The following is a 25,706-nucleotide window of genomic DNA, read 5'->3' as shown; positions in this document are numbered from 1 at the left end:
GGTTGTTATGCATTGAGCATTCCTCAGTATCTTCAATTAATTTTCTCCTACATCTTTCACCTTGCCCACAGTGGCTATTGAGACTTTAAACTTTGTGTTTTGCACTCCTCCGTTTCAGTGGCTTGGCCTGCAATCTTCCGTAAATCCACCCTGAGCAGATTCACTTTGATGGTGACCATATGAATATCTCTCTCCAGTACTGTTCTGAAGTTTTGCACTGCTGCCATAACATCGTTGAGGTAGGGGCCGTCATGCTGTTCCTAAGTTTCCTACCTCCCTCCCCCAGGCTGAGATGGCCCCTCGCCACCACAGAGCAGAGTATAGCTTACTATCTTGTTGCTTTGCACATGCTTAGTTCCATTGTTTCTGTCCATGTCAACCAACTTTTATCGTTGCTGTTCCGCTGTCACATATTTGGGGGCGAGACATAACCGTTCAGCAAGAACACCAGTTCCATGACAGCTTTTTTTTTTGCTTTTCCCTCACAGCGGGTGGAGCCTACCCTTCTTTAGCATGTATGCTTGATAATACTTTTCATTATAGCTGATCTCTTGCAAGTAAGACCATATCTGCTCCACCCTCTCAGCTCAAGCAGGTCCGCACACTGGCCATGATAAGGGGTGTAGAGGTACAACTCTATTACTGCTGTAAGGTTTAGTTGGCCTCAACCATAAGCAGTATTAGTTCTGCGGCTGCACAGTCCTGTGATGCAATATGGGGTAAAAATATCACTCTAGACTAAGGGGTAGTGGGTGAAGCTGTGCCCGCCACCAGATCCCACCCCACACACCAGTTTCTGACCTATGTCTTGGAGTGCATGCAATCCAGTGCTCCCGCTCTGCTGCCAGCATCTACTCACTGTGTCACGACTACAGTCTTTTGGCCGCAGTCCTTCAGTCATAGCCCAGTCAGGCTCACAACCAGGCAGCTCGATTCCCCCAACACTAGCCTTTCCTCCTCAGGATGGGCCCCATACACAGCTGGTGCGCAGCAACAGCCAGACACCCAACAGCCACGTTCCCTCTCTCTTCCTCTGTCAATACTAATAATCCTTGCTGCAGAGATTGTTCACCGTCCCGGCCGCTTGTGACCCAGGGTGCTCAGCTCAGCACACACCTCAGGCCCAAGCCACAGTCTGCTGCAGCGCACCACGAGGCTTTGCTACCAGTCTCATCAGAATACTCTATAGCAGTTTGTTGTCACTGGTGCCATCAGGATCACGTTCTGTGTGGGTCTTAATTAAATGTGTGCAGATAGTGTTCTAGCAAAGGATTCCTGCAGGTTTATTTCGAGTGACTCTGAGCGCGCTCCGGCCATTTTGCAAGGCCATGCTCCCCTAGGCTTCAATGTTAACATGTTAACCTTGATGCAATATGTATAAGAAAGGAAGAAATTAATAGAAGTCAAAGTTGTAACTCTAGTATTTTATAAGAGGTTGCAGAAGATTTGGCCTGGATTGAGAGGTTCCTTACTGTCTGTTGTAATTGCAGACATCATGAGCTGGAATACAGAGAACATGTATGTTGAAGATGAAGCACACTGTTCTAGAAAACATCTTCATTCTATGTGTCATTTCGATACAGAGATGTTTGTAACCAAGGATCACTTTGTATTACTATTGTAGATAGATACATTTCTTTATTCGGTTAAATGCTTAACCATAAAAGATATAAAATATATTAATCATACATAAACGATACATAAATTCTTAAATTCTTGATTCATTGTACCAGGTGTATAAAAACATAACGCTTCATCCCCACATACCGTTTCACAATGAATAATAGAAAAAAAGTTTTTTCCCTCTGACCACATAAAAATAGAGGCATGCTTCTTAGAGAGGCCCTCCCTTCATGACCAAGCCTCTCATATCTTCACCACCCAACTTAAAAAATGCCTCATGCATACACGTGCAACAGTAATATTGGGATTAACAACTTGACATGTTGATACTGTTTGCCCTGATATACGTAAAGTTTGTCAGAAATTCCCCAGTTAAGCTCCTTTTGTGTCAGGATGTTTTACCCAATCACTTAGTATGAAAGCTCTGTGCCTCTCAACTCACTAGCATGGTTCCTGAAAAACATGATGGTGAACACATGGACCAAACCAATTTTTCTTTTTCCAAAACATATTTTATTGTTGACATCCAATAGAGGACATGGGCCACATAAGCCACCCATTTCCAACAAGCAAAATAACAAATAAATGAATCAACATTTCTAAAAGTCATAGCGGATAAGTTCCACAGAAAATACATTATAACATAAATGAAGAACACGAAAGAGAAGACAAAAACCAACTGTGCCACATTAGTTCTCCTTGACTGACATATGAAACCTAGATCTAGGAAAACATGGTGCCATCCAGATTCATAGCGATTACAGGTAATATGTGTGTACCAACTAGCCAGTATCATGATAATGACTCATTAACATCCGTTGGAGGGGGAGGAGGCTCCAGATATATTCCCCTATAGTCTGCCCAGATTTTCCAGATTTTGTAGTGTTTCTGGGGGCACCCCCTAGCTTCAAAGACCGGGAGCTCCAAACCCATGCAAAAATCAAGACCCTTCTTCCACACACTAAGCGCCGGCAATGCTTCGGCTTTCCAAGCCTGGGCGATGTCTCTCTTAGCTAGGGTTAGGCCCAGAAATAGGAGATGGCATTTGTATCTATTGCCGCCGATATCCTCCGCAATGTGTAGGATAGCCAACCTCGGTGAGGAGGTAATAATCCACCCCAGGACCTCAGACAGGCATGCAAATACCCCCTTCCAGAATTTGGTCAGCACTGGGCAGGCCCATACAGTATGTAGACATGTACCCTCTATAGAGTTACAGCGCAGACAATGTGGGGACGCAATAAGTCCAGCACACCATAGCATGTGCCGAGTATAATAAACTCTGTGTAAATATTTAAATCCAATAAGACACAGGCGAGTTGCAATTGCTACACTGCGTGGAGATGCCGACGCCTCCACCCAGTCATCCTCCTTCCAGTGGACCCAGATCATGCTGCCATGCCTCTCTAGTCTTGTGGAGTGTAGTGGGAGTGTTATTAATAAGTGTACAATATATTTTAGTAATTTTGTGAACCCCCTAGGTCCCCCATGAACACCTTCGCCTCTATAGGATTAAATTCAGGAATCTCTGTTAAATGAGATCTAGACGGAGTGAAGGCGTGACGGAACTGGAGGTAGCGATAAACTTGTGTACGTGGCATATCATACTCAGTTTGTATGTCTAGAAAAGATTTAAAGGTACATCCGCTTACAACTGCCCCCCACTGTATCTATACCAATTGCCTCCCAGCCCCGAGAACCAGGCAGGTGCATCAGCTGTGGTATCTGTCCATTATTCCACAGTGGAGACTCCTTAGTAAGTCTCCCCTGCAACCCATCTGACAAAGCGCCATCCTCCAAAGTTTGAAAATTGTAGCCGTAGCGGGTGGTAACTCACGAAGCAATATTGCGGAATACAGAACCCTGTGGAGAGCATTGTCACCCATCAACCAGCGCTCCACTGCATAAGCCGGATCACCACGATCACCGTACCACCAGTCATTGAGGACAAGTAAATGAGAAGCCATATAGTATGCATGGACATCCGGAGTGGCTACTCCACCGGAGTATGTAGATTGGAAACAAGTCCTCAGAACTACCTGCGTAGCACCACCACCCCATTGGAAGCAGGCAAGGATAGTATTTAATTGGCGAAACCACGAGGGTTTGACAGGATATGGATGGTTCTGCAGCTGGTAAATGAGACGCGGCAAGAAAATCATTTTAAAAATAGCGGACCTACCAAAAAGAGACAGGGGCAAGTGAGACCATACACGTGTCTGATCTCCCACCTGCGCCCACAGCGGGGCAAGATTTCTACTCCAAGACAGGGCCTGAGACGAAGAGAGATGCACTCCCAAATACTTAAAACCATCAGGAACCACGACTACCTCCTGCGGCCAATCACCAAGTCCATCTCCGCCCACAACGTCCACAGAACGGATTTCCCTCGATTCATATATAGACCAGAGGTTTCACCAAAGATCTGCGTAATGCGGGGAAGACGCGGGCAAGTTCGGTTAAGATCAGTGAGGAAGAAGAGAGCATCATCCGCATAAAGCGCTATACGGTCAGAAACATCAGGAGCCCATTCAAAGCCACGTAGCTTCGCGTCCACCCGCACCCAAGCCGCAAGTGGTTCCATGGCTAGGGCAAAAAGATAGGGGGAAAGCGGGCAGCCTTGGCGTGTCCCCCATCCGACAGGAAATCTTTTAGAAACCGAATGAGCCAAGCGGACTGAGGGTCTGTATACAACAGGTGAATAAGGCTGAGCAATCGGGGGCCGATATTAAGGCGAGTAAGCAGGGCGAAGAGATAAGTCCAGCTAAGAGAGTCGAAGGCCTTATTCATGTCTGCCAAAAGAAGCACAGCAGGGGTGTTGAGCCTATCGACCGCCGCGATGGCATTATGAGCACGCCTAATGTTGTGTCACGTAGCGCGGTTTGGCATAAATCCCGCTTGATCTGAATGGATCAAATCAGTAATATGTGGAACTAAACGATTGGCAATCACTTTAGCGAGAAGCTTGGCCTCTACATTAAGTAAGGAAATTGGGCGATAGAACAAAAAGTGTTCTGGTGGACAGCCTGGCTTCACAAAGACAACGATCTCAGCATGTCGCCAGTCCGGTGGAAGGCGGCCAGATTCCCAGGAGGCCTCCAAGGCCACTAGATATGGTTTTAGGAGTTGTGGGTGATATTTTTGAATAAATTCACAGGGGTAGCCATTCGGGCCGGGCGCCCTACCCACTCGCATTTCCAACAATGCATGCAGAAGTTTGTCTATCAATAGGGGAGCGGCCAATGACTCTCGCACCACGTCAGACAACACGCAAGGGGGAAAGTCATCGATAAACTTCTGTATAAGGGCGGCAGGTAGGACTTCATAAGGGGCATAGAGATCCGCAAAGATAGAGGCAAAGCTATCGGCAATAGCGAACGGGTCGTAAGTACAGTTCCATCTGGGGCACCTACACCTGGGAGAACCTGGGTCCCAATGTCTGTTGACACAGACGGTGCAGTAGAGCACTAGATCTATCTCAGCACTAATAAATGCGACTACGGGTAGCAAGCCAATAGTCATGCTTCGATAAGGAGCTCACTAGCGTACGACTGCTGCAGTGTCAGCAGTTGTCTGCGTGCAGCCTTGCCCGCTGCATCTCTAGTGACACGTTCTAATTCAAGAAGCGCAGTGCAGAAGCAATATCTGCCCCTCGGAGAGTAGGCTTCATAGCCTCCCACAAGGCGGCCCGCGATTTCACTGTACCTGTGTTGAGAGACAGATAATCCATTATGGAGGTATGCATGTGTGCCCTATATTTTCCGTCCCGCAGTAGCCACGGCAACAGACTCCATCGAAATCTGTAGCTCCTGGGGTCAAGAGAGAGGAGGATAGAAACCGGCGAGTGATCGGGCAGCCCCTTGGGAAGAATTGCGGCCTCGGTCAGACTGTGGGTATGTGTCGCCGCAGTGAAGATATAATCTAGACGGGAGAAGGAGTCATTCGCTCGAGGGAAATAAGTGTAAGCATGAGTGTCCGGGTGCAGAGTCCTCCATGTATCCACCCAGCCCAAGCCCTGGACAAGGGTAAATAATTTAGAATCTGGGGCGTCTACGACTCTGGTCGTGGCACGCCATCTATCTTGTGTCGTGGACATAACATCATTCCAGTCTCCTCCAACTGCCGTCAATACAGATGGAAGGTCGGTCCAAAGCGTGGTCATCTTTTCAATAAGGGACCACGAGAGTGGGGGGAGGGCATAGACACTGCGCAGAACAATGGGTCCCCCATAAAGCGACCCATAAATCGCGATAAACCTGCCCTGCGGATCGCTCCATGTGCGGATATGAATGAATGGAACACTGCGATGTATGAGTATGGCCACCCCCCCCCGGGAACCTCTAGTAAAACCAGCATGGTAGGCGTGTGCAAACCCGAACCCTCCCAAGCAAGGAGTCTTAGTGCCTACCAGGTGGGTCTCTTGTAAGAAGAGAACATCCGCCCTGTGCCGCTTGGCTTGACGCAAAACCGCACCCCGCTTAATTTTATGTAGCAAGCTATTAACATTCCAATTAAGAATTTCGAGCTCTCTACTTCCAACCCCGGCTACATCCTGTGAAATAGATACTGGCACCATACAATATAGCAGCTGATAAAGTGGATGACCGTGGCAATTAATTTCAAAATATAAACAGAGATACATGGTGGCAATAACAAGCAACAGTAACCGGAAGAAAAAAGAAAAAAAAACATCCCTCCCCCACCTGCCCCACTCAATATCTCTAAAACAATAGAAATATCTGTCGCGGTGGGCATCATACCACCACCCCAACGGGGGCAGGACACGGTCCCATACCAACGGTTACCCATATAACTAGCCCTAAAGAAGTGTTAAGTGTTCAACAATTAAAAGAAGAGGGGCGGGGAGAGGACCTCACGCAGACCCACATTCAGTACACTCATCATGTTAAATAAACACATCAAAGTTCTCAGATCCGCATACTGGTGTTGCATAAATAAAAGAGAAATAGCGAGAAATAGAAAAATAAGAACGAATAAAATAAAGTTCACCAGTCAGTCCGGTGCGCATTTAGACGTGTCCCATAGGTCTCAGTCGCCACAGTGTGCCGGAGACGACTTACACAAGCCCCCATCACCTCGGGAGCTGGAGGCACCTCGAGATTTTGAACGTGATCTGCTGTTGGTTTTTCCCTTGATTCTGGGAAGCTGCTGCGTGGCCTCACCGGAGGACGACTCTGAATCAAAGCGTGGCGGGGTGTGAGGCTTGAGCTTCCGTCGTTCATCTGTCCAGGCAAAAACTTCTTCGGGAGTATCGAAGAAGAGGGTGTGTGATTCGTAGATCACCCTCAATCAGGCAGGAAAGAGCAATGCAAACTGAAGTTTGAGATCCCGCAGGTGGGCTTTGGCAGCCGTGAACGACTGCCGGCGTTGTTGCACCAATCGGGTATATTCCGGAAAGATAAGAATTTGGTGGGAGTCATGATGGAGTTTGCCCGCCAATCTAGCCTGTGCAAGGATCGCATCGTGGTCATGAAAGTTGTGGAAGCGGGCTATGACTGGTCGAGGTCTGGCCCCTGGCGGCGGCTTCTGCATCAAGGCACGGTGGGCATGGTCTATGGTGAAGCAGGATGATAAAGATGACGAAGGGATCTAGCTCTGTATCCACGAGGTAAGGAATCGTTCCATATTATTATCCTTGCATCACTCCGGAAAGCCGACAAACTGAAGATTGTTCCGTTGGGCCCTGCTTTCGGCATCCTCCGCCCTGAGCGTGAGCCCCTTGGTAATGGATTTGAGGGAAGACACCTTCTTCTGAAGGGAGGCCATCGTATCATCTGTGGTAGAGATCCGGGTCTCAGCCTCTGTTATTGCCCTGCGTAAATCCTGGCAGATCAACATAACTTCCGATCCCACCGCCCCAATCTTAGCCTCAAGCGCATCGCGGGACTGTGTTATGGCCGCCATCAATGCAGCATTATGTGGACCTGGAGAACTCAGGGCCGCGGAAACCGTCGGCTGTGCCCCAGTGGCCTCAAAGCGATCAAGCGTGCTTTGTTTAGCACTCGGCAACTTATCACGAGTCATACTGAGAGGCAACAGATGGTCCAACACCAGCCAGTGGAATTCCACGGGGGTCAGCCAGAGGTGTATCCACACTGCAGCGCAGCAGCCGCGCAACAAAGGCAGGAGGTGGAAAGAGCTCTTCCACTGCGAGCAGCTAGTCCCAGGTCGGTATAACGGCAGGTGAGGAGCCAACCCGTGCACAAGCCGCACCGGGACCTAGCCCGACCGCCTTCGCACACAAGCGACTCCCCACCCCCCCAATGGGTGCTACTGCCAAGTTCCATGTCCTGTGTGCAACGCAGCACGATGATAGAGGTGCTCTGCAACAGCAGCGCTGGAAATCCGTGGTGTCCTGGCACGCCACGGTCGCGATCCGTATCCGCTCCCCACCCGGCGTAGGGAGGGGAAAGGGGGTCTGGCATAACCTCCGCAGGGTCTCCGCAGGACGGCAATCACTTATACGGCCTGGTGGATGTCAAGCAATCCACTCCGCAGCCCCCACCACCCCACAGCGCTATGGGGGGGGGGGGGGGCACCAGGTGCTGAGGAAAGTCACCAGTCTCTAGAGCAAGATGGAGACAGGGAGACGGGCTTCCAGTAGCCAGGCAGGCCGGACAGCTGTCCCAACACCCGGATCAATCCACCAGGGCCGGGACGCACTGGTAATAGGTGGAGGACCTCAGCGGGACTCCAACAAGGCTCGGGGTGCTGGAATCAGAGGGCCCAGTTAGGGACAGGATATTTGTAGGGAGCCGACCGGGGACCCCAGTGGTGAAAGCCCGAACAGAAAAGGGGGGGGCACACACCAACCTGATGGAAGCCTCACGGCAGCTATGGGTCCCCACAGGCCCAAGTCGCGTGACTCTCCAACTGCAGGCCCGATATCCAGAGTGCCATGCCCGTCGGGAAGGGCATCTTCAGGTCGACATCATGGTCTGCCGCATTCATGCGGGGCCGTTGAAATCCAGGGGAGCACAACTGACGGGTCGTCCATAGCCCAAGGGGGAGCAGGTCCACACTACCGCCGTCCCACGAGGCGCTCAACCGGCAAGGCCAGACTATCCCTTGTCCTGGAGCACCCAGACGTGGCCCCCCAGCCGCCGGTCCAGCGCTGCACCAGGCCCACTAGGTGGCGCAGCTCTTGCGGCTTTTCTGTGCCGCCAAGATGGAGTAACGGAGGGCCCCCGACTGCTCACGATATGCTCTCCGGGGCTCCCACTCACCCGATGGTGGAGTGCTGACACACTCCGGCCACGGATGGCCGAAGGAGACGAGAACTGACGCGATACAAGCCCGACAGCAGGCTGTGGCTCGGGGGGAGCTCCGTCAGTCGGTCGCCGCGACGATGATATTGCAGCCAAATATCACCGCAGCACGCCCGGTACGGCTAGACACACAGCAGGGGGATCTGAGGCATCCAAAATGCCGTTGGGGCAGGAGAATTAAAAGGGTGACGTGACGGGCCTCCGGAGCACCTCTAGAGAGCGTCCGCCATGTTGGACCGCTTGGCCACGACCCCGACCAAACCTATTTTTAAATTGAAAAATGTTTAATAAATATTAAGAAAATCAATAAGAGACATTAAGAGCAAAAGAAATGTCATTGCATTGTACAACGAACCCCAAAAGGATAGAACATATCTTCTTATAGAATCAATACTTAATTGACCTCAAGAAGCATAAGGATCTTAAAATGTAATATCCTCAAGAAGAACCTAAGAATATAAGCGAAAGATATACTTTATTTTATGTTCAGTCTCACTTTAAGGTTTTTCTCTTTTAGCATTACTTGTTCTCGAGTGATCATCTTGTTTTCTTGCAGAAAGTGCATTCTTCCTTAATTTTTAGTACAAAAGCACTTTACAAGGCATCCAACAAATGCACCAAAGCACATCAGACCAATGTTACTTTTATCCTCAATCAGTATTGTTTGCAAAAAGAAAGGACATTAGATTATTGTCGGCACATTGGCAACCTTTTTCACCTTGTTAAAGGATTTCTTTGTCGATGTTCTAAAATATGCACATTGTATACCATATATTTGGTTTCATACAATAAAAAAACTTAATTGAGTATATTTGGATCTGCTGTTATCAACCAGAGATAGACTCCGTCTTTTCCATAAATGTTTTAATTCTTCATTCAATTGTTTAAATCCTAACAGACCTGTCACCCAATCTGGAAGACCAGTTACTGGGTTTGTCCGCCCCAGTACCCAGTCGAGCCGGCCAGGCACTATGGAGCAGGCTATTCGGACACCAAGAACGTCCCACACTGCTCGCCCTGTTACTAGTGCATCAGGAAGATATGTTAGACTTGGGACGGTAAGTTATTTAACAATAGCTGATTTGATTTCAGAATGCTTTTTCTAAAAGTATTTTGAAAATATGTTAATACAGGGTATATTGCTTGCAGTTGACTCTTTTGGTTATATAAAAGTTGTGTTCTTCGTGTTCTGTTCAGCAATTTCTAAGTAAGTGCTTTTTAACATGTGTGGCATGATTCAAAACATGCAAATGGATACTAAAATAGTTTGCATTCACTGTGTTTAATGTTTCGACTTCCTGTCATTTTTGTTGGCTTATTTTACTTCAGTGCAGACAAACTGATGTGTTTTGTTGTATTTTCTTAGATGTGGTTCTTATAGTTCCTGTGTTTGTTCATCCACGTCAATGCCATGACCTACTCGGCCTGCGTTTACCTTGTAATAAGGACTCAATAGTGCCTGCATGTCCAACAGCAAATGTGTAGATTTGGCCACTTATATTTTCAGAGTAGTTTCTACTTTCTTCTTCATCGGTGCCCTGCTGCAGAAAAGTATTGCTTGTAATGTTTTCTATTTGTTGTTCCTGCTCTTTGCCTTCATCTGGCTTTTTGCCCACTTCCCTTGTTCTCAGCTTTTTTTCCCCTCACTAAAATACTTTCCAATGTGATCTATGTAAAATTCCTAAAAACAATATGTTGTGCTAAGCCTTGTTTCATAATTCCGTCTTCAAGATTCCTGTCGTCTTGTCATTCTTCCCCTCGCCCCCAAAGGGCTGGCATTCATGTGATGTAAAGCTTAAAGCCTACCTGCTTCTCAGTTATTACCTCAACTTTCTAAATCCATTCTTTCTGTGCTGTAAATCCATGCTTTCTACCTATTACCATCTGACCTGGTTCAAGTTCAAAACAAAACTGGTTACAGTGTTTTAGTGTTGTTATCTTGGTGAGACACCAATCACCATCTGAATTTCTGCTCTTAATTTCATGATTGCTTTTCCACAGGCTTCCATGCTTACAAATCCTGAAGGTCCTTTTATTAACATTTCAAGATTGAATTTAGCAAAATATGCTCAAAAACCGAATTTAGCAAAGGTAAGCAACACTATATCAATTCTTTTAAAAAACTATTGATGTTTCCTAGTCCTTTTCCTGTGCCTGCATTTTCCCTTAATGTGCTTACTGTATCAAGAATGTAACGTTTATTTGGTGCCACCCACTGTAATTTTAGACGTGTACTACACTGTCCACAAACCTGCTTTTGAACATTGGAAACTTAGCTGCTCTGATACTAGAGTATTAAACATGTCAGCCCCTATTGGTATTCTTGAAATTATTTTAAATTTTCACCCATTTTATCTAGATGATTATAATTATAGTTCTAAACCCTAACATAGACTATCTGCACGCACTATGGCAAATACAGAGTAATGGAGGAAATGGATAGCTGTTGAGTTACTAGTCGCTGTTCTAACTCACAAGACTAACCATGATTCTCTGAGCTTACTTCTTACAGTTGAGATTAGAGCAAGTACTACATATGATAACAAGAAATGAACCACTGGCTATTTTGAACAGTTGACTTGAAGTGATCAGACTTTCTCGAATGTTGGCAGTTGGAAGGACGGTAAAAAGAGGTCATTGTCTCACATAGAAAAATTATGGCATAGATTGTTAATCTCTTTATTTCCTTTACATATACTTTACTTGAGGTGTATAGAGTAAATTATGACCTTTGGAAACGTATTTGAGTGCTCCCTATCGAGTGGCCTGTAATGGATGGAAAGTTGTATTATTACCTTGTCAGAGGCTGAACATGATGGGCAGCATCCTTGTGCAGAACAGAAGTTGTGTAGCCGGTTTGCCTGCTGTAAGGAACTAGCATCTTTAGAAGAAAGATAGTGTCAGGAATGCATGATTTTGTTAGTATTTTAATTATCTTCCTGGTTATGCGCCAAACATTTTCTAGATGTTTGCTATTTTTGTTGTTAGGGAATTAATCTCAACAACTGGTATTTACATAGGACTCCATTCCAGTCCATCATTTGTTTTGCTGACAGGCCACAATAGGCTGAGTCCAAACATATGAGAATCACCCTTAGTCCTGCTCCGGTAGGAACAGTCCATAATGGACTGCTAGCTTATGTCCTTGTGAAGAAAGTTTTTATTTTGAGGTCACCTTTCATAGCAAAATAATATATTTTATTTCCATGAACTTTACTGTATGTGCCTATTGAAATAAGGGGAATGATTTTGGAAGGGATAACAAATCCAGATAATTTGTTTTTCTTCTGTTGTGTGAATATCATTTTTATGGAATACAGCCTGCTCATTCGTTACTCAGTGACGATCAGATATGGATGGTACATCTCTAATTGTGACTTTTATCTGCATTTCTGAACCAAAAGACTTGGGTCCAGAGTTCGATGGTGGTAGGGGTCTGCAATTACTGTTTCCAGCTTGTAATTCTGCCCAGGCACAATTCTATTACATGTTAAACAATCTGGAATGAGAACACTTATGCAGACTTGGTAATTGCAGGTCAAATTTAAAATAGGTTTCCGAATTCCAACCTGTTCAAGGTTCCAATTTACCTACTGCATAGAGCTGTTGGTATATGGGAGCAGATCTATGGCGAATTGGGGTCGGCAGGGTGCAGATGGGTTGCTGCAGGCTGACGGAGATTTGACTACCCCCTGCTCCCTCTTATGTCGAATGCCCTGTGCCTCTGCCCTGATGCTCTGTTGCTGCTGTGGCACAGATGTTTGTTGGGGGTCTGAAGGCCTGGGGCAAGGCCTGGTGAGTCTGGAGTGAGCATTGTCTGCTCCCCTTTGCTGTTCGACTATTTGGGTAAGAGCCATAATATGTCTCTGCTTGCAGACCCTGCTTAGTCATCGATTTGACCAGGTTTGGATTCATATTCGGTAAATCTGGATTTAATTTGTCTGAATCTGGTTTTACTGGGTTTTGTGTTAGCAGACCCAGTAATTTGTGGTTCTAAAACGCCAACCCATTTGGAATCAATTGGAGATGCATCTTCCTCGAGATACTGTGGTCTCAACATTTCTGCAGCTTTGACAAGCACAAGGTGTAACCTGCTGCAGTATGCAGGAGATAGAGGAATTGACTAGCACAATGCATTAAACATAAGAGAGATCTAATATAAAGGTGTGGTGAAGGTAGTTATAAAAACTGGTAGTCGGCTGGAATTTAACTAACTTTAACGTTCAAGAAATGTGATAACACATATGAAGACCCTTCTAGAGTTAGCTTATGTGGCCTTTAGTATAACTGTTTATAGTGAAGGCCTGTTCAAGTCTGTTGGAGTATAGAAATGTCAGAAAAACATCTTGGTGTTCTTTAGATATTTTCTTAGCAGGCTTGAGATTTTGCCTTTGAAGAATTTAAGGAGTTCCATTCAATTGAATGTGAGTTATTTTGCAGTAGAAGTCCCACATGTGTCTCACCACCATGGATGTATCTAATGTATCAAAGGCAACATGCAAATAGAAACTCATGTATCAGTTAATAGGTCCTTCCCACATATATATTACACTGGTTACGCAGTCATTCCAGAGATGTTGGTGTCCAAATCTCTGTAACAGCACAGAAAAAAATTAAATGACCTTGGATTTTCACATCATGATAGCAACAAACAAACATCTACAGTGACCAAGAAAAGAACAGTTCCTAATTTGTGCCAGGGAGTTCTCTTATCTGTTCAAGTGTCTGATTTACCGAGAACCACAGTCAGTTATGCCCCTAAAGTGGCTTAAACTATAATACCTCCTCATCAGACAAAACTACAGTAGGACTCACCGCAGCTTGTATCCATGTTCCATGGCATATTGCACTTTCATTGTTTCAATTTTGGAGGACCCAGCCAGGATATCTACCATCATAGCATGTGTGTGTCTCTAAAGTGCACTCATTATCCAAATAAATGTCCTGCACAGTCTTGCTGAGCAACCTAAGATCTCATCATACATCATCTTTATTGACTATGATCGTCTTCAAACAGGGAAGTCAGTATCTCATGTTCTGAATACTGACACCCAATATTCGGTGCCATTGATTAAGCAAAGGCAGTGGACATTCTCCTGAGTCATAGACTTTTGTTATAGCATATAATCCTTTCATTGGACATAACCCCCTGTCCCTTTCTTTCCAACCTCGGGCATTGGACGGTTTTGTGGCCTTCTGAATCTGTCTCTTAGCTGTTGAAATGGCAGGGCTCTCATTGAAGCTTGCTGGAACTGATGAATAAACTAAAGGTAGGAGAAGGTAATTCTGCAATTTCAGTGCTTGCTGAGATTGATCATTGCTTGTCCGTGTTTTTGAGAACACAGGATCCTGCTTCTATGATTCCTGCTGGAGTCCATTTGGACAATAGTTTTTGCAGGGATGCATCCATGCATGTCCGGTTCTAGTGATTAGACAAAAACTAACGTTCTTTTTTAGAGTTTGGCAGTGGAAGACATCCTCCAATAAGTGAGGGATATCTTGTCTGCCATATTTAGAGTGTCATTGTCATCAATAGACTTTTAATATGGCAGATGGAACATCCACTACTTTTTGTCAGATATCCCCATCTGCCGACTTCTACATAATGCCATAATTCTGATTTCTTTTTAGGCTTGGTCAAGAAATGACAGGCTTATTGTTATTAGTTATGAACAGAAGATTGCCAACATATACAACACATTCGATCAACAGCATACCAATATGAACTCTACTGACCAGCCGGACACCTCCTTCATCGCCAAACAGCAGCTAAGCAACTGGAAGCCCGTCTCGAACTAAGAAACAATTGCCCTGATGAATGCAACTGGTGCTCATGTAAAGCGCTCTGATACCTTCGGGTCAAGTTCTCGCTATATAAAACTCCGGGGGAAAAAATTAATGCAACCCACTCAGGAGCCCCCTCAGTCCCATGCTCTCACTTCATATACAACCTTGGAAGAAACATCATCTCCCCCATGCTCACTACTATCATCAACACCTCCATAACCACCGTCACCTTCCCTTCTTGCTGGAAAAATGCAGACGTCAACATTCTATGGAAGAAACTAACAGTGGACCTCAACAGCTACAGACCAATCTCGCTCCTGTCTTTTCCAGGCAAAGTCATGAAGAAAGCAATCAATTCCCAACTCTCAGACCACCTAGAACTCCAACTCCTAGACAGCTCGCAATCAAACTTTTGCACCAACAACAGCACTGAGACAGCCCTCATTGCGTCCACCGATGACATCAGAAGCATCCTCGAACGTGGAGAAACGACCGCACTCAACCTCCTTGACCTCGCCACAGCTCTCAATAAGGTCTCCAACAAGTCACTCATCAGAAAGCTTCAGCACTTGGGTATATGTAGACCGGCCCTCAAATGGCTATCCACCTTCAATAAATTTTGTTTACTAAAAACAAAAAGTGGATATCCTTCTTCCTCACTGAGAGAACTCAACGAGTAAGACTCCCCCCCCCCCCCCCTGCCCCCCCCCCCCACCCACACCTCAGAGCCCAAGAAACTTGTCTCCAGATCAAGGATCTTTTCTCAGCCCAGAACTTTTCAATGTCTGCGTGATGACTCTTGCAGACATCGTCAGAGCCCATAGCATCAACATCAAGCCAACTAGAAAATGCCAGAAACAGACCTAAAAAACATTTTGAATTGCTCAAACTCCAATCAAACTATCTCCCCACTCTCCCACCGTTACAGTCAATTACACAGCCAACCTGTGAAGTGTTTGCCTCTTTCTCCCTTGAAAAGGCTATTAAGATTGAAAATGATCTCCGAAAACTGCAATGCAACCAACCGACTGTCCTAGTCCCGAATAATCCTACATCCCCTCCTCCACCTCAGCCTATGTCTGCTAAAGGTTTCTCACCCAAAAATAACTCCTGCTGGAACCAACTCACTCCACCTCAGCCTCTGCCTGCTATAGGTCACACACCCAAAAACAACGCATGCTGGAGCCAATTCACTCCCTTTTACGAATTCTCTATACTCAACCTGCTTACTACTTTGAAACCCTCAAACCACTTCAGTGACCCTTTACCCTCAAGTTTCTTCAATGAGATGAAATTGTACTTAGTCCCTCTCTGGACTAAAATAGTAAATGCCTCCTTAAGTCAAGGTATGATCCCTGCTTGCCTAAAGACCAGAGGATCACCTTCAAGCTCCTCACCCACGCACACAAAGCACTCCACAACGCCGGACCAGCCTACCTGAACAGCAGACTCCGCTTCTACACCCCCACCCGCCAGCTCCGCTCCGCCAACCTCGCCGCTGTCCCCTGCATCCAACGAACAACCTCCGGCGGCAGATCCTTCTCCTACCTCGCTGCCAAGACCTGGAACACCCTCCCTACCCACCTACGGCAGACCCAAGACCAACTCACCTTCAGAAGACTCCTCAAGACCTTGCTCTTCGAGCAGTAGCGGCACCCCCCCCCCCTCCCCTCAGCGCCCTGAGACCCTCACGGGTATGTAGCCCGCTCTACAAATTCTCTGATTGATTGATTGAAAGTCAGGGCAGGTTACGCCCATTCTCAAAACCCCCCCTGAACCAAGAGGACCTTAATGACTTTCATCCTTTCACTAGCAATCCAACTCTATCGAAGCTCATAGAGAAATGTGTTCTTGTCCAACTGTGTGACCACATTGATCAATTCCAGCTTTTAGATCCATTCCACTCGGGTTTTCGCCAGGGCCATAGTACTGAAACAGCTTTATTACGCACATAGTCGATGACTCCCTAAAAATGCTAGATCGGAATGAAGCCTGCCTTCTAATCCTCCTTGACTTATCTTAAGCGTTTGAAACAGTCGAATATGACAACCTCCTGGACCTACTGGAATGAAGGATGGGTCTTTCAGGCCCAGTGTTTTTTTTTTTCTTTTTTAAACATACTTTATTGATTTTATGAGATGTTGCATCACACAAAAGCATTAATACAGTCGATACATGAGCGGATCAACAGGAAGCGGGTCGACATGAATATGACTATACCTTCGGGTTACATTTAGAAGATAGATACCTCCAAGGTGGGGTATTAACATCTTAGTATCCGCCTATTGTAATAGCTAATTTACTGGCTAATTATCGATCAAGGACAAGCTAATAACAAAACAATCCCAAACATCCCACCCACCTCCCTCCAGTCTGGCTCACCATCAACTAATATAATTCGGGCCCAGGATTCAACCTTGTCCACCTGTATGCGCAGTGTTGGGGTCTCATATGAAGGGGTACATCCCATCTCGCCGGTCTCCTTGTCAAGTGTGGGGTGGGGAAGCCAGTCCCAGCCTCGTGTTAGAGGAGGGTGTATGTCCTATGTGCGGTGTGGTATAGGGGGTTCAATTGTCTTGAGTGCCTCCAGCATCAGATTGCATTCCATGGAAATTGGTATTTCAGGCGCAGTGTTAAACTGGTTTGCCTCCTTTCTTAATAACAGAATGCAAAGATTTAAAGTCAATCAATCCCTTACCAACTCTGTGCCGTCCACTCTTGGGATCCCTCAGGAATCTGCACTCTCTCCCACTCTCTTCAACTTGTTCATGGAGCCTCTAACGGAAATGCTCAGTTCATCCTAAATTTACTATCACATGTATGCCGATGACACCCAACTGTACCTCAAAATCTCCTCCCCAGACGACATCAGATCACTCAACTCAACTCTACTCGAAACACAACACTGGCTGACTTCCCAATATCTCAAGCTAAACTCCTCCAAAACTGAACTCCTCCTTATCGTGCCAACCAAACAGACTACCATCATCGCTGAGTACTTGAAACACCTAACAGCTGCTCTCCTCTTTATCCCACACATCATTGATTCCGCAAGGTCTCTTGGAATAATACTTGACAAGATACTGAGCATGCGGGAGCACATTAGCTCAGCCACCAAAGGAGCCAACTTCCACATGAGTATTCTAAGAAAGATAAAACCCTTCCTCCTCCCGGACGATTTCAATCTGCTGTTCAAGCACTAGTAATTTCCAGGTTAGGCAATGGTAGCGCAACACTCTGTGGGCTACCCAGCTACAAGTTGGCACCGCTCAGGGCATCCCTGAATTCAGCTGCAAGGCTAATCACGGAATCCAGAAGAAATAGCCACATTACACCTGACCTGAAATCCTTAAACTGGCTGCCTTTTGAGGCTAGTATTCATCTTAAGATTGCGTGCATGACACACAAGACCCTTCGTTTTAACACCCCTCTGTACCTAGCCCAAACACTGGAACTTTCTGGTGGTAGCGATCTTCTAGGAGTTCCAGCACCCTGCTGCTGAAACCTCCAAAAATTCCAAAGAAAGAAAACCTATAATCGGGCGTTCTCTGGGATCTCTCTGAGAATCTGGAACTCCTTACCTCCGCATATCAGACTGATTCCCTCTACTGCATCTCAAAAAAGAAGTGAAAGCTCTATTGATGAACGCCCTTGATTTATTGTACCTACCCCCACCAGGTACCACTCGTTGGTGCCGCTACGTGCGGGTTTCTCTCCTCCTCCAAGGACTGCCTCGCCCTGAGTGACGCTTCTACAATGTATTTCGCATGTGATCCTATGTCTTTGACTATGTCTGTGACTTTTGACTGGTCTCAACATCTATATTTGTCTGTTGCTCATATATGCTCTTCTATTTCCTTTTGCGTTGGCATAATATCTTGTTCCTGTTTCTACTCCAGTATCTTGCTTATCACTGTTGTTGTTACTTACCTCGGGCCCAACTCTTTGTATCCTTGATCATCTGTAAAGCACTCTGATAACCGCTTGGGTCATGTCTGCACTATATAAAACTTTATGTAAGCATAGTATCCCATGCCAACAACATACAGCTCATACTTTCCTTTAGCGACTCAACCAGCACCTCCAAAGCAAACTTCGCCAACTGCATGAGCAATGTCACTGCTTGGATGCCAAACAACTGCCTCCAGCTCAACACAGACAAAATCGAAGTCCTAATATTCAGCAACAACCTCTCCCCCTGGGACGCCCTTTGGTGGCCCTTCGAACTTGGCCCCCCTCCCACCTATATAACCATATCTCTCCACACCTCGGCAATCTCCACTGGCTCCCAGTCCAGGAAAGAGGTAAGTTCAAACTATTCACCCACCCCTACATCACTCTCCACAACACCGGTCAAGCTTACGTCAACCACCACTTCAACTTCTACCAAACACCCTCACACCTTCGATCTGTGGCCCAGGCAAGAGCACACCTCCCTCGCATCAAGAAGAACAGAAGCGGAGGACGCTCCATTTCATACCTCACAGCCAAGACCTTGAATGACCTCCTGAAACATCTCAGAACCTCCCCCTCCCTCCTGGACTTCTAAAGGAACTTCAAGACATGGCTCTTCCAGGCTTAACTCGCAAGATCTCCTCCTCCCTCCTCAGGCCTGCCCTACTCAGTGCCTGGATACCGTCCTGGGTAATTAGCCGCGATCTATATATTAACTTAACATAACATAACAGCTTACCAAGAACGTACATGGCCTTGCAGCCCATCCATTGCTTACCATTAGTTGGCTGTACTGTCATTCTTATTTGCTTGCTTTCTATTGTATGGCTTCTTTGTTTCAGCCTGTCCATTTTGTGCCTGTCCCTCCCATGGAGCATAGCCTCTTTACCATTTCTTTGATTGGCTGACTTCTATGCTCGCTTTTTAGGGAGCTACTTTTTGCCCCTCATCCATCCCCCTCTCCCGATCCACATTGATTGTATTTATTTTTGCAGTTTTTATATACTGCAAATTTATTGGTGAACATAGCCCTCATTGTTAAACCACATGGGAGCATTTCACTGCTCGTTACCATCAGGGTCTTCTTTCAGGCAAGTGTTTGCGCACTCAGATCAGACCATTCATGGTCTCAACTAAGCAGCAACTTTTTTTTTGAAGGGTTTTCTGCAAAAATTGGGGTCTTTTAGTTCTGCTGCACTGATTGTGGGACCCTGCTGAACACATTCCCCCGGAGCAAGATACTACGGGAAAAGACAGGAGTACTGGAACCTGATGTGATCCAGAGCAGGAGCAGTGGAGGAGAGATGTGTAGTAGTGAGCCGAGCTGAAAGAGAAAGTAGTATTATAAACCCCTTTGTATCACCCAGATACAATGTGCCCCCATGTCAGTGGGGTTGCCAGACTTTACAGAGTTAGTCAAAAACTGGCCCCATAACCTCTAGCATCACCCATGGAATTGTCAGAGAAATTTTTAATTGAACAAGAGCCATAGCTGAATTTATTGCCTGAGATAGCTGTCTACACAGTGGGTATTTCTTCTGGTTATTCCTGCATTTCAGAGTAATGCCATATCTGCAGGGTGGAATGTTATGAGGAACTTCTTTGCGCCTCGTACTGCGAAGTGAACTACATGATATACCAGTACTAGTCAGGAGAAGGATGGAATCAATAGAGGAGAATGGTCTTTGTGACACTTCAGCTTGGTGCTACATTGTACTCTAAATGCTAACAATTGGCATAATTGTAGCAGCAATAAAGGTTGAAAAAATATTAGACCATCTCAGCGGTCGAGTCTATAGAGTGGCACATTATTGCATCCTTTTGTAACATTTATATTGTGCTGGTGTGTATACAACTGCTGTCCGGTATAGTTGGTTGAATTGGTTAATAGACTAATCAGCTTGCTACTTAGGTTTCAGAAAATGTATGTTAATAGTATGGCCTATTTTGGAAATATTTGGTGTTGTCATAAGGTTCAGGATTTTTGCTGCAAACTTGGAGTTGCACTTGTGCATGTTGGTGAACTAGAAGGACTTGAACGTCATAAGATGTGAGAGTTGATTCCCTGTCCGAAATGAATGGCTGGAAGAATGTGATTATAGGGTGAAGTATGTTGGAAACTTGGAATTAGGGCTGGGCGGACTTTGCGTAGCGCCACTACGCAGAATTTTGAAACAAATTGTCGAAAACGAGAGCACATCCCGAGTAGGGCTGGGCGGACTTTGCCTAGCCCAACTACGCACTATTCTGAAAGAAATTGTGGAAAACGAGCGCACAACCTGATGGACCGTGTGCCCAGGACTGGGGTCCCTCGTGCTTGGGCAGGCTCCCCGATCTCCCTGGCCTGGCTGCGTTGAGAAGCAGGGACCGGCCCTGGGCCTCCTTATTTTTTGTCAGGGCCTGGGATCCCACGTCCTGCGGCCTGCCAAGTGTCCATCTGCCCGGGACAAGAGACCCTGGTGCAGAGCCCCGGAGCCCTGCAAGGGCAGGCGGGAGCCCTACCGCTATGGCTCGGTGTGGGCAGCTGGGAGTCCTTGCAGTCCCGGCCATCTGGTCGCACCTTTCCCTCGGCCATCTGGTCGCGCGCGCAATGCTTTCCAAAGGGGCGACCAGAAGGCCGGGCCAGCCTGGAAGTCCCGATGAGGGCTCATTTGACTCCCGGATCCCAGTCAGGGCTCCAGGAGATCGGGCGCATCCGCGCCTAGGATCCCCTCCGTCACTCGGAGCGCGAGGGTTACAAGAAAGGTGGTTAGCCTTCCTCCGGATTAGTAGGGGCAGGGTGTGCCGGGACACCCCTCCTGGGGATGGCGGTTCTCAGGCGGGGACCAGATGGGCCAAGCCCGGACGAAACTTCCCCGGGGCGTCCGGTGCTCCCTCCAGCCCGCGGCGAGGCAAAGTGCCCAGGATGGGCTCCATGGGTCCCCCGGGCGTACGGGCCCCGGGAGCTCCACCGGGCCTCCCATACCTGAGGCCCAGCGTGCCCTGCAGCCCCGGAGCCCTTCAGCCCCGGAGCCCTGCAGCCCCGGAGCCCTTCAGCCCCGGAGCCCTGCAGCCCCGGAGCCCTGCAGCCCCGGAGCCCTGCAGCCCCGGAGCCCCGGAGCCCTGCAGCCCCGGAGCCCTGCAGCTCCGGAGCCCTGCAGCCCCGGAGCCCTGCGGCCCCGGAGCCCTGCGGCCCCGGAGCCCTGCAGCCCCGGAGCCCTGCAGCCACGGAGCCCTGCAGCCACGGAGCCCTGCAGCCACGGAGCCCTGGAGCCCTGCAGCCCCGGAGCCCTGCAGCCCTGGAGCCCTGCAGCCCCGGAGCCCCAGAGCCCTGCAGCCACGGAGCCCTGCGTGGGCAAGCGGGAACCCTAGCGCGAAGGCTCGGGGTTGGACAGATGGGAGTCCTTTCAGTCCTGGCCATCTGGTTGCACCTCTCCCCTCGGCCATCTGGTCGTGCGCAATGCTTTCCAATGTGGCGACCAGATGGCCGGGCCGGCATGGAAGTCCCGATGAGGGTCCATTCACCTCCCGGATCCCAGCCAGGGCTCCAGGAGGTCGGGCGTGTCCGCGCCTAGGGTCCCCTCCGTCACCCGGAGCGCGCGGGTTACAAGAAAGGACGGTAGCCTTCCTCCGGATTAGTAGGGGCAGGGTATGCCGGAACACCCCTCCGGGGCTGGCAGTTCCTTGCCGGGGACCAGATGGGCTACACCCGGGCAACATCCTCCCAGGCCTCCGGGGCTTCCCTCCACCGCCCGCGGCGTGGCAAAGTGCACAGGGACGGACTCCACGGGTCCCGGGCAGTCCTCCCCCGGGCGCCTGGGCCCCGGGGCCCCGAGAGCTCCGGTGGTCTTCCCCGTGCCTGAGGCCCAGCCGGGGTCCCCCGAGCCCACCCCGGGAAGCAGAGTCCCCCCCGAGCCCTTGGCGGGTGGGTGGGCAGGTGGGAGCCCTACCGCTATGGCTCGGGCAGACGGTAGTCCTTTCAGGTGCGGGCCATCCGGTTGCTCCTTTCCCCTCGGCCATCTGGTCGCGCGCAATGCTTTCCAATGGGGCGACCAGATGGCCGGGCCGGCCTGGAAGTTCCGATGAGGGTCCATTCACCTCCCGGATCCCAGCCAGGGCTCCAGGAGGGCGGGCGCATCCGCGCCTAGGGTCCCCTCCGTCACCCGGAGCGCGCGGGTTACAAGAGAGGACGGTAGCCTTCCTCCGGATTAGTAGGGCAGGGTATGCCGGAACACCCCTCCGGGGCTGGCAGTTCCTTGCTGGGGACCAGATGGGCTACACCCGGGCAACATCCTCCCAGGCCTCCGGGGCTTCCCTCCACCGGCCCGCGGCGTGGCAAAGTGCACAGGGACGGACTCCACGGGTCCCGGGCAGTCCTCCCCCGGGCGCCTGGGCCCCAGGGCCCCGAGAGCTCCGGTGGTCTTCCCTGTGCCTGAGGCCCAGCCGGGGTCCCCCGAGCCCACCCCGGGAAGCAGAGTCCCCCCCCTGAGCCCTTGGCGGGTGGGTGGGCAGGTGGGAACCCTACCGCTATGGCTCGGGCAGACGGTAGTCCTTTCAGGTGCGGGCCATCCGGTTGCTCCTTTCCCCTCGGCCATCTGGTCGCGCGCAATGCTTTCCAAGGGGGCGACCAGATGGCCGGGCCGGCCTGGAAGACACGATGAGGGTCCATTCACCTCCCGGATCCCAGCCAGGGCTCCAGGAGGGCGGGCGCATCCGCGCCTAGGGTCCCCTCCGTCACCCGGAGCACGCGGGATACAAGAGAGGACGGTAGCCTTCCTCCGGATTAGTAGGGCAGGGTATGCCGGAACACCCCTCCGGGGCTGGCAGTTCCTTGCTGGGGACCAGATGGGCTACACCCGGGCAACATCCTCCCAGGCCTCCGGGGCTTCCCTCCACCGGCCCGCGGCGTGGCAAAGTGGCCAGGGACGGGCTCCACGGGTCCCGGGCAGTCCTCCCCGGGCGCCTGGGCCCCCGGGCCCTGAGAGCTCCGGTGGTCCTCCCCGTGCCTGAGGCACAGCCGGGGTCCCCCGAGCCCACCCCGGGAAGCAGAGTCCCCCCCGAGCCCTTGGCGGGTGGGAGCCCTACCGCTATGGCTCGGGCAGACGGGAGTCCTTTCAGGTGCTGGCCATCCGGTCGCTCCTTTCCCCTCGGCCATCTGGTTGCGCGCAATGCTTTCCAATGGGGCGACCAGATGGCCGGGCTGGCCTGGAAGTCCCGATGAGGGTCCATTCACCTCCCGGATCCAAGCCAGGGCTCCAGGAGGTCGGGCGCATCTGCGCCTAGGGTCCCCTCCGTCACCCGGAGCGCCCGGGTTACAAGAAAGGACGGTAGCCTTCCTCCGGATTATTAGGGGCAGGGTATATCGGAACACCCCTCCGGGGCTGGCAGTTCCTTGCCAGGGACCAGATGGGCTACGCCCGGGCAACATCCTCCCAGGCTTCCCTCCACCGGCCCGCGGCGTGGCAAAGTGCCCAGGGATGGGCTCCACGGGTCCCGGGCAGTCCTCCCCCGGGCCCGAGAGCTCCGGTGGTCCTCCCCGTGCCTGAGGCCCAGCCGGGGTCCCCCGAGCCCACCACGGGAAGCAGAGTCCCCGCGAGCCCTTGGTGGGTGGGTGGGCAGGTGGGAGCTCTACCGCTATGGCAGACGGGATTCTTCAGGTGCCGGCCATCTGGTCGCTCCTTTCCCCTCGGCCATCTGGTCGCGCGCAAGGCTTCCCAATGGGGCGACCACATTGCCGGGCCAGGCCTGGAAGTCCCGATGAGGGTCCATTCGCCTCCCAGATCCCAGCCAGGGCTCCAGGAGGCTGGGTGCGTTCACCCCTTGGGTCTCCTCCGTCACCCGTAGCGCACGGGTTACAAGAAAGGGGGGTAGCCTTCCTCCGGATTACTAGGGACAGGGTACTCTGGGACCCCTCTCGGTCCTCAGCCGGCAGCTGGATTGGCCCGGATGCCGCCCCAGCCCCGGGTCTGTCCCGGGGCCTGCCGCGTGGCAGGGTGCCCGGGACGGGGTCCGGAGGGCCCGGGGAGGCTTCCTCTGTGCCTGCGGTCCTGGGAGCCCCGGCTGGGTCCAGGGGCCAGGCCCCTGGTCGGGGTCTCCGGCCCCGTCCCCCGGCCTGCGGCACTGCCAAAGGCCCGGGACGGGGTTCCGTTGTGGCCGGGGAGCCTCCCCTTGCTGGATTGGGTTCAGGAGCTCCGGCCGGGCCCCTGGGGGCCCCGGGGAGGGCGGCCTCCCCTCCCCGGGCTCCGTCCTGGGTCCTGCCGCGTGGCAGGGTGCCCGGGGCGGGGTCCGGAGGGCCCGGGGAGGCTCCCCCTGCGCCTCCGGGCCCGGGAGCCCCGGCTGGTTCCAGGGGCCCGGTCGGGCCCTGGGTTGGGGTCTCCGGCCCCGGGCCCTGTCCGCCAGCCCGGCCTGCGGCACTCCCAAAGGCCCAGGACGGGGTTCCGTTGTGGCCGGGGAGCCTCCCCTCGCTCGTCTGGGTTCCGGAGCTCCGTCCGGGCTCCGTCATGGGTTCTGCCGCGTGGCAGGGTGCCCGGGGCAGGGTCCAGAGGGCCCGAGGAGGCTCCCCCTTCCCTTTCCACTTTCCCCTCGGCCATCTGGTCGCTCCTGTCCCCTCGGCCATCTGGTCGCGCAAGTCCCTTCGGCCATCTGGTCGCTCCTTTCCCCTCGGCCATCTGGTCGCGCACAATGCTTTCCTATGGGGCGACCAGATGGCCGAGCTTGACCTGGAAGTCTCGATGAGGGTCCATTTGCCTCCCGGATCCCAGCGAGGGCTCCAGGAGGTCGGGTACATTCGCGCCTAGGGTCCCCTCTGTCACCTCGTGCGCACGGATTACAAGAAAGGGGGGTAATTTTTCTCCGGATTACTAGGGAGAGGGTCAGTCAGACCAAAGTAAGGTTTGGCGATTCTGAATCAGGGGAAGGCAGACCCGGGGCCCGCCCGCCGGGGCCCCCATGGGCCCGGGTACGCTCCTGCCTCTCAGCCCCTTCCCGATGGTCCTATCTTCACCGAGTTTGCTGGGTCAGACCTCCGTGAGGTCCGGCGATCCCGAGATGGGGGAAGGCAGACCCGGGGCCCGC

General features: G+C 50.6%; 1 protein-coding gene across 2 annotated transcripts in view; it reads left to right on the top strand.

Moving 5' to 3' along the window:
* The window catches only part of TTC8 (tetratricopeptide repeat domain 8), a 357,649-nt gene that overhangs the window by 107,660 nt on the left and 224,283 nt on the right, over positions 1-25,706 (top strand). For both annotated transcript variants that reach the window (XM_085626573.1, XM_085626572.1), the window contains 2 exons: positions 9,811-9,970; positions 10,914-11,003. In XM_085626573.1, the coding sequence (XP_085482699.1) occupies positions 9,811-9,970; positions 10,914-11,003 (250 nt within the window). The remainder of the gene's footprint in view (positions 1-9,810; positions 9,971-10,913; positions 11,004-25,706) is intronic.

Source organism: Triturus cristatus, chromosome 9 (genome assembly GCF_964204655.1).
Source record: "Triturus cristatus chromosome 9, aTriCri1.1, whole genome shotgun sequence".
In the NCBI taxonomy this organism is placed as follows: Eukaryota; Metazoa; Chordata; class Amphibia; order Caudata; family Salamandridae; genus Triturus; species Triturus cristatus.
Note: the sequence above shows the minus strand (reverse complement) of the source record. Positions and strands in the feature narration are given on the sequence as shown.